The sequence below is a fragment of the Pelodiscus sinensis genome, chromosome 1, assembly GCF_049634645.1.
Source record: "Pelodiscus sinensis isolate JC-2024 chromosome 1, ASM4963464v1, whole genome shotgun sequence".
In the NCBI taxonomy this organism is placed as follows: domain Eukaryota; kingdom Metazoa; phylum Chordata; order Testudines; family Trionychidae; genus Pelodiscus; species Pelodiscus sinensis.
The window spans coordinates 141,009,045-141,026,099 of NC_134711.1; the positions used below are offsets into that span (position 1 = coordinate 141,009,045).

General features: G+C 49.6%; 1 protein-coding gene across 3 annotated transcripts in view; it reads right to left on the bottom strand.

Moving 5' to 3' along the window:
- The window catches only part of WDR3 (WD repeat domain 3), a 29,226-nt gene that overhangs the window by 5,809 nt on the left and 6,362 nt on the right, over positions 1 to 17,055 (bottom strand). For all 3 annotated transcript variants that reach the window (XM_075904882.1, XM_075904889.1, XM_075904879.1), the window contains exons 7-21: positions 16,415 to 16,525; positions 13,241 to 13,342; positions 13,027 to 13,124; positions 10,795 to 10,896; positions 10,133 to 10,363; positions 8,624 to 8,717; positions 7,751 to 7,852; positions 6,870 to 6,955; positions 5,499 to 5,634; positions 4,564 to 4,620; positions 3,996 to 4,096; positions 3,351 to 3,462; positions 3,114 to 3,248; positions 1,642 to 1,692; positions 878 to 943 (exon numbers count right to left, since the gene is read on the bottom strand). In XM_075904882.1, coding sequence (XP_075760997.1) covers positions 878 to 943; positions 1,642 to 1,692; positions 3,114 to 3,248; positions 3,351 to 3,462; positions 3,996 to 4,096; positions 4,564 to 4,620; positions 5,499 to 5,634; positions 6,870 to 6,955; positions 7,751 to 7,852; positions 8,624 to 8,717; positions 10,133 to 10,363; positions 10,795 to 10,896; positions 13,027 to 13,124; positions 13,241 to 13,342; positions 16,415 to 16,525 — 1,584 coding nt within the window. The remainder of the gene's footprint in view (positions 1 to 877; positions 944 to 1,641; positions 1,693 to 3,113; positions 3,249 to 3,350; positions 3,463 to 3,995; positions 4,097 to 4,563; positions 4,621 to 5,498; positions 5,635 to 6,869; positions 6,956 to 7,750; positions 7,853 to 8,623; positions 8,718 to 10,132; positions 10,364 to 10,794; positions 10,897 to 13,026; positions 13,125 to 13,240; positions 13,343 to 16,414; positions 16,526 to 17,055) is intronic.

A 17,055-nucleotide genomic window follows, 5' to 3' on the forward strand; every position in this document is an offset into this window, starting at 1 on the left:
CAGAGCTCATGTCCTGATGGAGGGCAGCCGGTGTTATGGGGATGAATCCAGCTTTCATTTGCCAGCTTTAAGACCATGTCATGAGATTCCAAACACGGACTAGTTAGTACGCACAAACCACAGCACCCGCACTAGCCAGTCAATGAAGAGTCAGGATTTCCCAGCTCACTGAGATGCTGTGTTTTGCTCAAGGTGCTTCTCTGCCACGTACAGGCAATTCCAGCATGCCAGAAGGGAACCGCTCTCCTCAAACCACACACTCATCAAGGAAAACAGGCTGGTCCATTCTCACCACGTGGTTTTACTTGCTGAGGGTAGCCAGCCTGTCTGCTGCAGTGGGCAGGGGATCCACAAAACCCAACCCCTCTCACAACACTGTACAGTTGCCAAGGAGCATTATAAGCCATCTTCTTCTGACATATCAGGGACTGCCAGGAGCAGGAGCCCTGACTAAATGGACCAACATGCACAGCAAAATCTACCCTTTTTGGCACTTCCCATGATCACTTTCTGGAGGACCCCACTGGCCCAGAGGCCTGCCTGCAGGGCCAACTGCTCTGAACAAAACAGTATGCAAAGCTTTGAATGTGGTGATCCCAAAAAGGAAACGGATCTATTCAAACCTGGGGCCTGCATGCTGAGTGGAGCATACCCGAGAGGGGAGATTGTCTCAGGACTTCCCTGGAAGACACCAACCTGGCATTTTTCAGGACAAACCCCTCTTGGTTGAGGCAGTGACACTGCTCTGCCTGACTTGGGAAAACCTACTGCTGTGCCTCTGCAGCTCAGATTTCTACTCATCAGAGCACAGGCCCTTCCAGGGAATCTGCCGCCCTCCCAGTGACGCCTCAAACCAGCCACGCTCGTACTAACTTACCGCTTTGACAGTTTCGATGGTTTTCTTGCCTGCTAATCCGGTCTCTCCTTGGGTCTCGCCAGCCACCTACAAGACACAAGCAATCCTGAAGCTACAGCCCTTCCTGCTAGGCAGCTAACAGTCAGCTCAAACCTGAGCCGTGCTGCATATTAAAGCTTTCCTCTGTGTCTCGTGTTCTTGGCTTCCCATCGCGTCCCCTATATCAGTGCTATACACAGGTAATGGACTGCGACACAAATAAACTGCCTTCAGCCCAGAAGCCCACGGCCCTGTTCTAGTCTTAACACCCCCATGAAGCAGGTGACTTTCAGGGCAGGGAAACAGGCAAAGAGTTAACCAAAGTCACACAAGGCTGTGACAAAGTCCACAAAAGAGCTCAAGCCTCCTGCCTGAAGTACTAGACACGCTGCCTGCCGTCCATCTCATGGAACAAAGGGCACGGGAGAGCCAGCCCTCGGCTACAGATGGGAGCCGGGGCTGGGGAAAAGGCAGTGCTTGGGAGTCGCAGACTGCAGTTACCATCTTGGGAGAAAGCCAGCATCCTCGCTCTCGCACAAATGGCCAGGACTCCGAATGCCTCTGCTTTCCACCTCCTGCGAGCCAGCACTGCCAGTGCCCAGCTCCCCAGAGCACCACGCTGGGCCTGCACCAGTGAACCGGACCCTCTCCCCCCACCCCCCCAGCGCTCCTTACGAGTCTCACGGAAGCACAGAGCAGACCAGCTTCGGAGCATGTCATGCTGCTGCTCAGGCAGCTCTACTCACCACAGGCTGCTCTTCCTTAGCCACACTCTCCTCGTACTCCACATCCCGTTGCTGCGGGAAAACAAACGGGATACGTTAACGTGGGTGGGTCATACAGCAAGAACAAAGAGCTTCCTTCCTGGAAAGCTGCCACCTCACGCAAACCACGCGGCCCCATTTCGAAACTGGAACTCCTGGCAGGTTCCCAGGCTCCTTTCCTCCCCAGGCCCAGCCTGAGCTCAGGAGGGTGGGTTTGACTTGCACTGTTCCAGCAGTGCTCTCACTGCAGGGCTGACTAGCAGCACCCCCCTCTGCTAGGCTGTGCACACTGGGGCTGCCCAAAGAGACCGCTAGTGTCAGTCAAACCACGCTGACAATCCAGATACAGCTGCTCTCTCCTGAGACAGCACAGCACGAACAAGCTGGGAGCGTGCTGACACCAGCCCATCCTGCAGGAAGGCACAGCCCCAGCAGAGCACTGACAGGCACCTCCCACACTAGCACAGCGCTAGCACAGTTTAATTCATTCTTTGGTGGCCGGAGCTGTGGCTTCCTCACAGAAGGTCCAACTCCTTGCTCTGAGTGCATGGCGCAGATGCATTGTAAGCTGCCCTAAGAAAAGGGCATCTACCTCCCTCTGCAGGTATAGCTATCATCCCACAGCCACCAGCATTTCTAATTTCTGTGGTATCAAGATGCTGTCCATGGGGCACAGCCAGATCCACACAGAGCCAGGCCAGACCTCACTGACTCTAAGGTTTCCTCCTGTGCACATGCCAGAAGGCATCCTCTCCTGCATCAGCTCCTCGGGGGATGCTTTGATGCAGATGAGAGCCCTGCAGCACAGGAGGCAGGGCTGGGCTCGCTCAGCTCTCCAAGACATGGGCCTGCCATTGAGAAGGTGCTGCCCTTGTCCCTCTCAGACTCTGTTGTGGTGATGACCATGGCAGGCTCAGGTAGAGAGGCGGTCACATGGGCCTCTTACGCTAAGGGACAGAGCAAGCAGCGCACACTACATCTAATTAACCAACTCCCCATTGCTGCCACCGAGGGCAAGTGCCCCAAACACCGCGCAGAACAAAGTTTGAGAGGCCTGCAGAGCTTAGTCCTGAAGGGAAAAACAAAAGGAGACGATAGAGCCAGCACTCCTGGGGGAAACAAAACATCCTTTCCCTCTGAATGCTGGGGAGCAGCACAGAAGAGAGCAAGTTAGCCGGGAGCTTACAATGCAACACAGCAGGAAAAGAGAAAAGAAAAGACGGCCAATGCAATCCTGAGCCACCTGAAGATAATGCAGGAGACAACTGTCCCTTTCTTCATAATGTTCCCATCACCTCTGGGCATCTTAGTACCAGACACAGGTAAACAGCTGAGATCTCTTAGGAGCTGGTAAGATCTTCTGCAGATTAAGAAGGGGCATGCAGTGATTGAGGAGAAACTCAGGATGGAGCTGTTCCTTGCAGACAACCACAACCAATGGCTAATGCGCTTACCATCTCCCTCTCCTCTTCCAAGATGAGTGGCTCCCTCGTCCTTTCCCAGAGGCGTAAAGATTTATCATGAGATGATGACACGACGTAATCTCCATTCGGACTAAGCGCCAAGCACCACACCTCCTGGTGGTGTCCCTACAGGTCAGAGAAAAGAGGTGAGACATGACAAACACCAATGGTCCCCACCACGAGGGGAAAGAGCTGCCCAGGCTCGCATCACTGTTTGAAACCCTTTACCTCCAGGGTCTGGATGTGCTCAAACTTATCCGCATCCCACTGCTTAATCTTGTGGTCCTTCCCCGCCGTGAAGAAGAGATGGGACTTGGGCACAAACTGAAGGGTCATCACGCTGGAGAGTGAGAGAAAGGGAGCCCCATCCAAGAGGCAGGAAAGGAGACAGTGAAAAATCTGAAGCCAACACGCTTTCTACAGCACCTCATCTCCGCCTGCCCCAAGGCCTTGCAGGGCCTCCAGAAGGTTGGGAGAAGAGATTTATCAGACCACATCAACTGTACCAGCTGCTGCAGCCTTCCACTCTGCGGCATGCTCTACCCCAGCAGAGCTCAGCCTGCTCTAGCAGAACTGCCAAGCTCCACAGCAGGGCATGAGCACCAATGAGCGGAGCAGCACCAGTGCTTGGCACTAAGGAAGCAGGGGGAGGCAGGGACACCTCTATTTCTGCCACATACCAGTGCTTCAGAACCACTGCCCAGGAAGGCGCACCTATCCACACTGGTGCTCATGCAGTGCCCCAAACAGGAGACCAGGGCTCCACATCCACCCCTCAGGAGCACTGGAGAAATTGCACTGGCAGGGCAAAGATCAGTGAATCCCACTCCTTCCACGGGGGAGGAGTCTGCAGCCCCCCACACCAGGACCTACCTGTCATCGTGGGCAAAGAGGGACCGGTGACAGTCACCAAAGTCCAAGCCCCAGATCTTCACATTCCTGTCAGCAGAGCCAGTTGCAATTAGAGCCCCGTCCTACACCAAGCAAGACAGAGAGAAAGGGCATGACTGACAGGCTGGCTGACCTGGACAGGATTAGTGACCTCCCAGCTGGCTGCAAGGACTGAACAGTACATGGACTAATGAGCAGGGCCCCAAGAAACAAGTCTGCATGCACAGGACGGGCAGCTGTATTGCACCCCAAAGCAGGCAGTGTGGGGCTGGGAAACGCTGGAACAAACACTACAGAAAAACCTTCCCCATCCAAAATTCACTCCTGGCTTCTTCTCATGACTTAAACCCACAATCCTTTGCAGGAAGCAAAGGACTGTGGAACTAGTGAGGGTTAATTTTGGTCTGGTAATTTGAGCGCTTTCTCTGAGAATCCCCATTCTAGAGGGCCCTGCCTAGCTATATTCCCAAGCAAGGCTGCAGTCAGCTTCTAAGGCCACCAACATCAACAACATTCAAAATCTTCTGTGAACAGCCCCCACATCACTCACATAGGAGATGTCCATACAGAGCACTGGCAGCTTGTGTCCATACAGGGACAGGAAAAACTGGAAAAGAGGATGAAATGGATGTAGTTAGAAATGCTGGACCCAGCACTTTGAAAGCCCCAAATCCCCTATATTCGGGTATCCGTGCTTCCAAACTCCTTCTCAGTGAAGGTTAGCAGCTGGCCTAAGATTTCAGGAAAAACAGCAGGCCACTGAAACCATCAGGAACAATATCCAAGATCACTGATAGATGAGAAAGGAGAAAGCCTGTCACTTGGCTTCCTTTGTGCCTGTATCACCACCTTACGTGTAGCCCCAAGCCATCTTATGCTGGTTTGTTTCCCTGCCTCGCCCACAGCCCATGTGACTGCCACGCACTGCTCACAGGGCGGGCGTGTGCTCTCATATGCAGGTGGAATTCCCTCTGGCATTGGCTTCTGCCAGAGCCGTGGGATCCCATGTGTGCGGAGTGAAGGAGAGCTGTCAGAGTGCTCTAGCCCCACCCCTACATCTCTTCACACAGAGGGAAGGGCACCCACCCACCACCACTGGCCTGGCCCCCCCCTCATGGCGTAGCAGGGTGCTCGTAGCCAGGAGAAGGCTGGATTTTTCTTTCCAGTTTAAACACAGATAGCCCATTGAATTCTGGCCAGTGCTGAGCAGGATTCTGGGCAGTAAACAGGAACTGGACCCAGATGTCAGCAGGCTTCCCCATCTGTTATTACTGGCCAGCTATTTAATACTTGCTCCCTCCAACTCTCCCCAGTCTTACATTCTGCTTCAGGCACCTTCCCATTAATGACAGGGACAGCCCCAGATGAACCAGCAGCTCTGTGCCAGCAACCAAGTCACACCTTTCCAGCCAGCCCCCTGGCCCAGATGCCCTGTACTCTTAACGCCCCAGCCAACCCCTCCAGCCAGCCCTGGCAAGAGGCCACCTTGAGCGTATCGGTGTAGAAGATTTTCACGGTGCAGTCCAACAAGGAGACAGCCAGCAGCTTCTGGTTGGGGCTGTAACGCACACAGAGAACGTCCTCATCCAGCTGCAAGATGCGCGTCTGCTTCATGGAGAGCCTAGCAATGGCCAAGAGGAAAACAGCACCATTGTCCTTGCACGAAGAGCCTCAATGGTATAAACACAAATCCAATGCATGGCCACCTGACTGGGCACGTGGAATGATGCAGGACTGAAGTGAGCCAGGGGCTGTGCGCAGATGGATTTCACTGCCCAATCTACCACTCACCTCGAGAGTGAAAGGGAAGCTTGAAACCCCTGCCCCAAGAATGACTGAACTCAGCATGGCAGAGAACAGATTTACACAATGCAGGAAACAGCACGAGGCTCAGTTTGGGGAATGGAGAGTAAGGGGCAATGAAACAAAGCAATTCAAAAGTAGAGAAGGGTTGGGAATCCCACAAGACAACATGAGTAGGGCTCAATAAAACCACAAACCCCCAGCACCACAAGACTGCAAAGAACACGGAAGCAGAACTGGCTGGAAAACAACAATTCCGCTTCACCTAAAGTTTGGGGCTTTAAAACAATGCCTTTCACTCAGACACAGAACAAAAATGAGGATGTGGGAAACCCAAGGGCAGGTCTCTGCTCTGCATGATTTGGAGCAGGAACCGGAGTGACTCACTCTGTAACCCCACAGTTGGGTAATACAACCTGGGTCTCCCAGGTGACAGTGCACTAACCACTTGGCTGCAGAGTGAATCATTCAGACATGATCTGTTTCTCTCAATATCACCCAGGGTGCGTCTAGACTACGGGGGGTTTTTCCAAAAAAAAAAAAAAAAAGGAGCCTTTTTTCAAAAAAACTTCCCGAGTCTACACTGCCGCCACATTCTTTTGAAATTAAATCAAAAGAACGCGGCAGTTTTTTCAACCGTGGTAAACCTCATTTTACGAGGAAGAACGGCTTTAAAAGGCGTTCTTGAATGCAAACAGGGCTTTTTCAAAAGAAGTGGTTGCAGTCCAAATGCTCTCTTTCGAAAGAGGCTTGTAGTCTAGACATAGCCCCTGAGAAATATTCCCGAGGGAGAAGTCTGTCAGAACAGACGTTTGTTTCCACAAAATATGTCCGTTTTGTCAACAAGCACTGCCCAGCTCTAGGCGGAAGGCACTAGAGCTCAAGGGAATCCTGCAGTCAGCTCCATTAACTGCCAGCAGTTAGGCGCAGTCTGCCGCACACGTGGCACGTATTACTCAAGGTATCCAAGAACAAAACCAAGGCCAAAGCATCAAGCAGGGAGAAGGAGTGCATAGAGGGAGCGCTGCCTCCAGAGAGGTTTTTTCCTCCTACCTCTTTTGTGTGCTGTTCTCATCCTTCACCAACTCAAAATCCCAAAACTTGACACATTTATCAGCACCTCCTGTTACGAAGCCACGCTGGAAAAAGAAGTTTAAAATTAAAGCAAGAGAGGACACGTTCTCTGCACTCAGGAAAAATACTACAGCCAAAGCAAGGTCCGTGCACTTGAGGAGCTGCTCTTGAGATCCAGGCAAGAACTCAAGTTCATAAGATCTTAAGTTCCTACAATATGATGAGTAGAGCAGGTCACACTGACCATTGGTTCAAGATAGAACACAGAAATCTGATTTACTGTGCAGAAAACAGACATTTCAATGGCTTTGGTGGAAGGAGGATTTTTTAAGGAGGAATGAACTTAAGATGATGGAGCTGGCACGATAAAATTAAGATGTAGACCAGGGCTACTCAACATGCAGCCCGTTTGTTTGTGGCCTGCAGTGCGGTTTGGGTTTACACGGGGCTGAACATGCAACCCGCGGGTGGGATCCTTTGACCATGGCTTCCGCTTAGAATACGCTCCACAACAGCAAGGCATCTCCCAAGCGGGGTGAGCACTGAAAGATGCAAATGCAACCCCACTTAAGTTGTGGCCCCCGGCATGTGCTGTGAGTATCATTGTGGCACCCGGGGGCTTCCAAAGTTGAGTAGCCCTGATGGAGACAGTAGCAGTAGCTTGTCTGTTATACTGACAACCTTCTGGAGCAAGAGGGGTCAGCTAGCTCCCTCACCCACCCACCCACCCCCTAGAAATCCTACCGAGCCCTCATCTGCAACCTCACAGACATCCCTGAGACAAGGGGGTCCTGAGAGCAGCGCTGACCTACCACTAACAGAAAGGCCATAGGCCAAGTGTAGAAAGCTGGTTGAATTACCTGGTCTGGTGAAAGAGAGATAGACCACAGGGCCCCATCATGTGCAGCAACGGTCTCCAGCACACTCCCGGAGGCCAAATCATACAGCTGCAGCTTCCCTGTCTAGAGAGACAAGTGAACAGAGAGCAAGGCAACAACTTTATGGTGTCTCCTGCACTTGCTGAGACGGCGTGGGATGCAGTGAACAGGTCCAAAACCCAGCCTGCAGGCCTAAAGCAGCACACAGGGTGTTAGAACTTGAAGCACAGAATCCCAGAGGCAGAGAGGTTTGGAATTAAAGGAGCAGAGATCCCAGTGGGGGACAAAGCAGCCAGCAGTAGAGTAGAGCAGCTAAGATGAGAGACGTAACAGGTAGGAGAAACATAGATTTCAGACAAGTAAAGTGTAAGAGGAGCAGCTTGGGGTCAAGGCAGAATCCTATTGGCAATGAAGAAGGACACACCAGCTCCATCCATGGACTCAGCACACAGGACACATTTCTGGTCTGCAGTGTCCCTGGCCTGGAACAGTTCCACTGCTACACCTCAGTCCTGGCCTGTGCACCCCAACTCTGGCCCTCCGAGTATTAGATGGCCACTAGACAGCTAATCACCAGCGGCCCTGTTCCCACCAGGAACATTTCAACCCACACAAGCTACACTGGAGAGCTGTAGGACAGAGACGGTACCAGCTGCCACAGGAACTTGCAGCACCAAGGCAATCAGAGATACTCTGAAGAGGCTGCATGGCTGTGGTAAGATCACCAGGGCTGCCAGTGTTGCTAGCACAAGCAGAGCTGAACCAGTACTAGCACTGGTGGAAGCTTTTCGGAAGCTTCCCTAGCCGAGCTAGGGACTAGGTCTCCGGGGGAACTTCAGGAGGCGCACCACTTACCTTAGTTCCTATGATGACCTGCCGATCTCCAGGGACAAAGAGTGAGCAAAGCGCATATTCGCATGCCATGGTCCGGATACACTGCAGGGTCGACCTGTGGGTACAAGCAGCACGCAAGAGTCCATCTGGGTACATGTTCAGTCCCTGTCTCACTCTTGTCAAGACGGACAGGAGAGCAGTCCAGGGCAGCACTGAGGTACTTCAGACAGCAAAGACCAACATGCGCTAGAGTACAATGAGTCAGGTAGGGCACATGCTGAGCCCAGCAGGCACATGAGGGATTGGCCGGGGTAAGAGAAGTGCCACCCACGTTCCAAGCCTCAGGGCACAATTTGGCCCACAGAAAGGTTAGCTTCCCACCCCAGAACCTCTAAGATGCTAGATGCAAACAGAGAATCTACAGGATCCCCAAACCTGCTTCCCATATCAGAGAACAGGGCGGCTGCTACTTCCCCCTCACAAAACAACTGAAAACAGCAGACTCAGTGAGCAGGCCAGGATGAGGTTTCAGAGTGCAGCAATGTCACAAGGGAACAGAGTTTGAGGGAGTCAGCACGGGAGCAAGGCGAATCCATAGTGGGTTAGAACAAGGGACGTTAAATATTGGTTAATTTAATAGTCAAGTAAACTCACAAATTCTTATCAATTAGTCAACTATTCTATAGTCCCCGGGGGTGGGGCCAGCAGCCAGTGCGTTCCAGCCCCACTCCCAAGGAGCCCCCTGCCACTCCACACTGCTGCCTCTGTATCAGAGGCAGCAGCGCAGGGTGCCAGGCTAGTTTAAAAACTAGCTCCCCTCATGGGGTCTGCATGAGCTGGAACTGAGCTGGGTTGCCTGCCCGCCCAGTTCCTAATACACTTTAAATGCAGAGACACCGCAGAGGTAGGTCCCAGAGCTGGCATGAGCCAGGACTGAGCGGGGCTGCTGGCCAGCCTGCTAAAAAATTTACTGGAAACCAGGGTGGGGAGGAAACAACATGCATGTAGTCAATAGCATTAACCTATAAGCTTTTGCTTATCCGTTAATTGACTACACTCTTACATCCCTAGTCAGAATTCCACATTAAAAAAAAAACAGCGTGTATGATCCCTCCGCTCAATCGGCAGGCACTCTAAAAGAAACAACCCACAACAGGAGCAAACCAGCATGTCAGCAACACTCCCATTAGGTCTTCCCCTGCCTGCACCTCACTGGATGCCCCACAAGACAGGCATCCTATGCCTGGAGAATTCCACACAGACTGGCCTTAACTTGCTGGGAACACAACCTGTATATCCCCACCAGAGACAGCCAGCGTGAGAAGTATCTTCAGCACACTGGTAAGAGCTGCAGGAGGTGGCATAGAGGGATACATCTTAGTGACAGCCAGGATGGAGGATGCTAGCCAGCCAGACCTGACTACAGTAGCACCCAAGGAGGAAAGAGAACCCTCCCTAGCCTGAACAGCTCCAAAGTCTGGGAGAAGGACACTGGGCAGACAGAGAGGAGTTTACAAGCAGAATCCACACCTGTTCCAGATCTTAACAGAGTCAGCAGCAGCTGAAAGGATGGCAATGTTATCAGAGCTAAAAGCCAGCGTCCTGACATCACTGTGGTGACCTCCAATGGTGATCTTGGATGCTCTGACAACTTGGGTGACTTGTGCAGATGGGTTCAGGATGTATGACTCAATGGTGTTGTTCTGGAGCATCAAGGTGGCCTTCAGCTCTCCTTTTGGAGAGAGAATCAAGTCAAACGACCTGTTCAAATGGACACAGAGACGTCAGGGTCATAACGGGCAGCAAAAAGATGAACTACCCCAAAAGGAAAACATCAAGAACAACTTCTTGATAGGAGAAGCATTCAGCAGTGGAACAGTCTAACAAGGGCAGCAGAAAAAGCCCCATCAGACCAGTAATTTAATATTAGACACGACACGCCCCCTAGGGACTCTCTTGCAGGGAACAGTCCTGCTGGAAGTCGTATGAATACACTACAGGGATATAAGGGGAAGGAGGATGGAGGACTAGCTCGAACCCTGTAGACCTTTCCCCAGCTTAAGTTCTATGGAATCTCCGTATCTCATCTTTGCAGATGACCCACCTTTGTAAAAATACTTTCTCCAAGTCATGGCCCCCTGACTGGGTACCTGAGATGCAGCAATGACCCCAGGCCAGGGCTTTGCACTCACTTGATTTTAGCAGAAGCTTTGATGCTAGTGACTCGCTGAATCTCTTCTTGCAGACTCATCTCAACACTTCCTTCAGGCGCCTCTTCCTCCTCAGATTTCTGTCTAGAAAAGTCAGACAACCACCGGGAATCAGGTTACCTGGGACCGACAACCCAGAGACAGAAATGTACAAACACATTCCTCTCCCTTCCCACCCAAAAGAATCAACTCCCCTACAAATAAAACTAGCCAGACACCAAACTATCCAGGCCAAAAGTGCCATTCTAGTGGAGGTGCAAGGCTCTTCAGTGCAAACCTTGCTAGTCAACAATGCAGCTGACAATCCTGAAGTGCTAAAGAGATCCCATGTCACCTGCTACAAAGTTAGAGACCAATGATACTAGAGAGGCTGGCTCTCAAATCATGCCCTGCTATGCAAATTATTCAATGAGGAGAATCTACCTACCCCTGAAATGCAATCGCCCCTGTGGGGAAATCCAACAGCCGCTTAATGGAGCAGGGCAACAAGCAGGAAGTGCAAAAGAATACTCTACCAAACAGAAACCATGGGGGCAATTTAGGGAGGCAGAAAGTAGCTATCGCTGTTGAAATCTAGACAAGACACGAACCTAATTGCTTCTCTCCTCTCTCACTTACTTAGGGCTTTTCCACCCATGGAGTTATTCCAGAATGGCTTCCGTGCTTTAAATTCACACCTTCCCTTAATCCAGATTAACATTCAAGTATAGACAGGCCAGAGGCTGCAAGCAAGTTCTTAGAGGCAGGGATCACCAGAAAAAAGAACATAAGAAAGGCCATACTGAGTCAGACAGTGGCAGTGATCACTTCAGGAAAAAAAGGTACCGATCCCTAATTCCGGCTCTTAGGCACTACGAAATGTTTCCCTGGTGTGCCTCAGAGTTCCCATGAAGTGAGCTAACATCACCTGGTTCCTCGGGGCTATTGCGAGGCACCTGTTAGATGCTAGGGCTTTGTTTACACTGCCGCTTTTGCCGCAAAAGCCTATGCAAATTATGTGTGGGTTAGCATATTGCCGTGCTTCATTTGCATAATTTATTCAAGCCGTTTTTTGCACAAAAACAAGCAGTGTGGATGGGTTTTTGTGCAAAAAAAATCCACACTGCTTGTTTTTGTGCAAAAACAGCTTCAATAAATTATGCAAACGAAGCATGGTGATATGCTCATCTGTGCTTCATTTGCATAGGCTCTTGCAGCAAAAGCCGCAGCGTAGACATAGCTAAGGAGATGTATGAATGATGGACACTATAGAAGCACAAAATAGACTTATGCTAAAAGGCTGTCTGCTAAAAGACTATTTGCCTCCTGGAACATACCAACCCAAAGCTCGTGATCTGTAGATGTCAGTATCACTCTGCTTCCTAATGTTGGCCTAGAACCATCCACACTCACATTGATAAGTGAATTTACTTTGTGCAACTCTCCTGAGTTATAGATAGTGATGTACATGTAGGGCTCTACAAGGAGAATTGTGTCCATTTCCTCATCCCATTCACTTCTTGCAAAGGAAACAGATGGTAGGTGATTTTATTACAATTACTACTTGCTCACTCCAGTACCAACAAGCCAGGAACATGCAAACTGGGACTTTTCAGCTGAGAAAAGAGGAGACTAAGGGGGACACAATACAGGTCTATAAAAATCATGACAGGTATGGAGAAAGTAAATAAGGAAAAGTAATTTACTTGTCCCCATAAGAACTAGCGGGTCACCAAATGAAATTAATAGGTAGTAGATTTAAAACAAAGGAAACATTTATTTACACAGCACGGAGTCAAGCTGTGGAACTCCTTGCCAGAGGAAGTTGTGAAGACCAGGACTTTAACAGGTTTCAAAAAAGAACTAGATAAATTAATGGAGGATAGGTCCATCAATGGCTATTAGCCAGGATGGGTAGGAATGACATATGCAGCCTGTTTGCCAGAAACTGGGAATGGGTGACAACAGAGGAACTGATCACTTGAGGACTATCTGTTCTGTTCATTCCCTCTGGGGCACCCGACATTGGCTATTGTTGGCAGACAGGATACGGGGCTAGATGGACCTTTGGTCTGACCCGTATGGCCATTCTATGTTCTTAAACATATTAACAGCAGACCGACATGCAGTATAACTGCAAATAGTTCATGATTCACGGATAGCACCTTATCACTGGATGGGCATTTTGCCAAGTCTCACACATGGACATTGTCTACTCAGAAAAACAGAGCTTACTTGGCTTTTTTCCTGGCTTTTTTCATCTTCTTTTCCATTTTCTTGCGAATTTCATCCTCAGAAAGGACACAAAACACTTCCAGAACAGAGTCAGTTCCCTGGGAGACAAATTCAGAGCAAGTTGTGTACTCTACTGCAGTGGAGAGTCACTGAGAGACACAGCAGTCTCCCCTCTGTACTCCACTAGCAAAAGGCCCCAAAGCACATTGCTTACATGGCAGGCTAGGATCCTGCCTGTCCGGTCAGTGGCAAGAGTTACTACTCGGTCCCTTCCTTCCCGCATGATGGAGCCAACTTTGTTGCACCTCAGGAGTCGCTACAAGAATAAAGGGAAAACAGTTAGAGTCTGAAAAGTCAAGCAAATCTTCAGATGCAACAATGAAAGGGGTAGCATGTACAACATCTGACTAGTGTCCAAAAGAGACAAAGGATCTACACAAGCAAAGATGGTGAGAACTAACAGGAAACAAACATTTGTATCAGGCACAAATCTTTATATATATGAAATATGAATCTGTGCCTGAGTCATAGAACACTAGAACTGGAAGGGACTTTGAGAGGTTGAATCCAGGCCCCTACCCTCATGGGAGGACCAAGCACCATCTACAGCAGGGCTACTCAACTTTGGAAGCCCCAGGGGCCACAATGATACTCACAGCCCATGCCAAGGGCCGCAACTTAAGTGTGGTTGCATAGACATGCAAATATATATGTAAATATATGCAAATAGATTCTTTCACACTGAGGTGCATGAATACAACGATTAAGCCTTAAACCAGTGTGCTGGACCCAAAGGTGGCCAGTGTGAGCCAGTCAGCACCTCTCAGGCTCTGCCTTCAAGGCTAAACAGCCAGAACTTCCCACAATGCCCCGGTGCTCCCAACACCTCCTCCCTGGGGGCTAGAAATGCCGACACCTTGTATCCGTCTATTCCAGCCGGCACATCTGCCCGTGTCTTTCAGTGCTCACCCCGCCCGGGAAGTGCCCTGCCATTGTGGAGGCCATTCCCAGTGGAGGCCATGTACAAAGGATCCCACCTGCAGGCCATGTGTTGAGCCCCATGTAAATGCAAACGGCACCATGGGTTGCAAATAAACAGGCCATGATGCAGCCCACATGTTGAATAGCCCTAGTCTAGCTCATCCCTGATGTCTATCCAACCTGCTCTTAAATATTTCCAGAGATGGAGATTCCACAATCTCCCTAGGCAATTTATTCCAGTGTTTAACCACCCTGACTGTTAGGAAGTTTTTCCTAATGTCCATCCTAAACCTCCTTTGCTGCAGTTTCAGCCCATTGCTTCTTGTCCTATCCTCAGAGGCCAGGAAGAACAATTTTTCTCCCTCCTCCTTGTGAAACCCTTTTAGATACCTGAAAACTACTATCATGTCCCCTCTCAGTCTTCTCTTTTCTAAACTAAACAAGCCCAATTCTTTCAGTCTTCCTTCATAGGTCATGTTGTTAAGACCTTTAATCATTCTTGTTGCTCTTCTCTGGACCTTCTCCAATTTTTCCACATTGTTTTTGAAATGTGGTGCCCAGAACTGGAAACAATACTACAACTGAGGCCTAATCAATGCAGAGTAGAGTGGGAGAATGACTTCTTGTGTCTTGCTCACAATACTCCTGTTAATTCATCCCAGAATTAGGTTTGCTTTTTTTTGCAACAGCATCACATTGTTGACTCATATTTAGCTTGTGGTCCACTATAACCCTTGGATCCCTTTCTGCAGTACTCCTTCCTAGACAATCACTTGACCCCAGTGGAACCCCTCTTGTTATGCCCTTCCAGCATGACTGTGAACAATTATTAATTACTCTCTGAGAAGTTATCCAGCCAGTTATGCACCCACCCTATAGTAGCCCCATCTAGCTTGTATTTCCCTAGTTTATTGATAAAGTCATGTGAGACCGTATCAAATGCTTTACTAAAGTCTAGGTATATCACGTCCACTGCTTCTCCCTTATCCACAAAACTTGTTATCCTATCAAAGCAAGGATAACAGCAAGACTTTTGCTCAAGAACTCCTTCTAAACGGTAAAAGCTAGGACCACCAAATTTGTTAGGCAGCTTCCTCTTATCCTAACTTAAAGAAAGGTCAGGGTTTGGCTATGCCAGGACATGGGGATGTACCTGGAATTCAATTGTTTCACATAAAATGGAAAGGGAGGGGTCTGATAGGAGTGACAGTTATATTTTAGAATGACCACAGGGAGCAGCAAGAGGCCAGAGATGGCGACCAGGACACCTCTATCTCCATTAGGCCAGCAGGGGGCAGGTGTGGAGACAGGGACAGCTATTTAGTATATATAGAGTTTTGTTTCTTCAACCCTAACCCCTATCCCAGCTGTACCCACTGCGGCGGCCATGGAAAAGTCTTCTTCACCTGGCCGCAAGCTGCTGCGGAGAGGGCTGGGGGTGTGTCCTCTCTTCCCAGGGCAGACTGCATATTGAACCCCTCATCCTCAGGCCCACCCCAGACCAATGATTTATATGAAGGTAAACAAAACATATTTGAATGAAAAATCCAAGCAACGCCAGGTAAATCTTCTACTTTAACTTCTGTTTCTTGCATTTTAGCTGAGAACTAACTTTCTTTCATGGACTGACACGCTAACTGGAAGGAAATGTATCTGTTCTTTATAAAATTAAGGCACCAACTTTTAGTTCCTAGCACAGGGAGATAGGAGGAAGGTGGGGGAGAGAGATCATTTAATTTCCTGCTTAAAAATAGAGACAGAAAAACTTCCTAAAAGGAGGACATAAGAAACGACTCTTGGGGGAATTCTGCACCACTGCACACAATTAATTAATTAATTAATTAATTAATTCTTTCACACACACACACACACACACACAGCGGATGCCTTTGCTTCCCTACAGAAAAATGATTCTCTGGTGGGGTGGCAAAGAGAAGCCAAAAGAGTGGTCATGTGACACCACCACCACCCCTAACAGTATGTTTTGGGTACAGAGAGGTAAATCACTGTGGGGTATAGGACTGGGGAAGACCCAACTGGTGGTTCCTACCCTGTTCTAGTATCTGAGCTCATATCAGACTCATCCCCAGGTTTCTCCCTTGGATAGAAAGGAAACTCTGTAAATCTCCTTCCCTACACAAAGACACTTTCTGTGCACATCACTCTTCACCTGAAGGAGGAGGGATCACCTGTACAGAGAGCTGCTCCCCCCATTGCCTGTTTTCTCTAGAAGCACAAGAGGTCACCTCTAGGGCACAAAGCCAACATGACAAAACAAATGTCAGCGAGATAACCAGGTCTGTCCTCAAATTCCTAGTTAGTTATTTGAGCCATGCATCTGCCCTGACAGCACAACACATCACAGTGCGAACCTGCACCACTTAACCAGAGTGCGGAAAAGGGTTACCTCCTCTGGTGTCTCTTCCAGGTCTGAGGTCTCATCCACTTCAGAGGTCTCTTCTGCTCTAGCTGGAGTCCCTTTGCTTTTCTTGGATTCTGGCTCATTAGGGTCTGTTGCCTGCTCATGGCAGAGAAAGGAAAGAAATACCCTTAGCACAAGAGCATTAGTGCTCCACCTCAGTGCCCTCCAGCCATTTGACACGGTCACAGCTTTCATTGTAAAATGCTCAGGGGAACTGAAAGATGCACTATGAAATGAAGCCCTGACAGTGTAGATAGTTATCAAATGGAATCAGCTCAGCTTCCACAATGCAGCCTAAAACACTGCCTAGCCAAGGTCCCCACCAGCCATTGGCTGGGACCACAATGGCTGCATGTACATGTACCGGGCACAAATAAAGCCAACTGCAGACCATCAGTTTCAGCACACACTGCATCACCCATCCAAATGGCCTTCTTCAGAGACCAAAGCGCAGCACCCAATGTCAAAGCCTGCCTTCTTCACGAGCCACGCCCACACAGTGAAGGAATGACTGGTGGCCTTGCCCATGTTATTTAAATTGAGGTTAGCCAAATAAGTGAGAAGTGGCCTGCAGTCACCATACTTGTCCCCAGGTAAGAATTTCCCCCAGCTTCTCACTCTGCCTG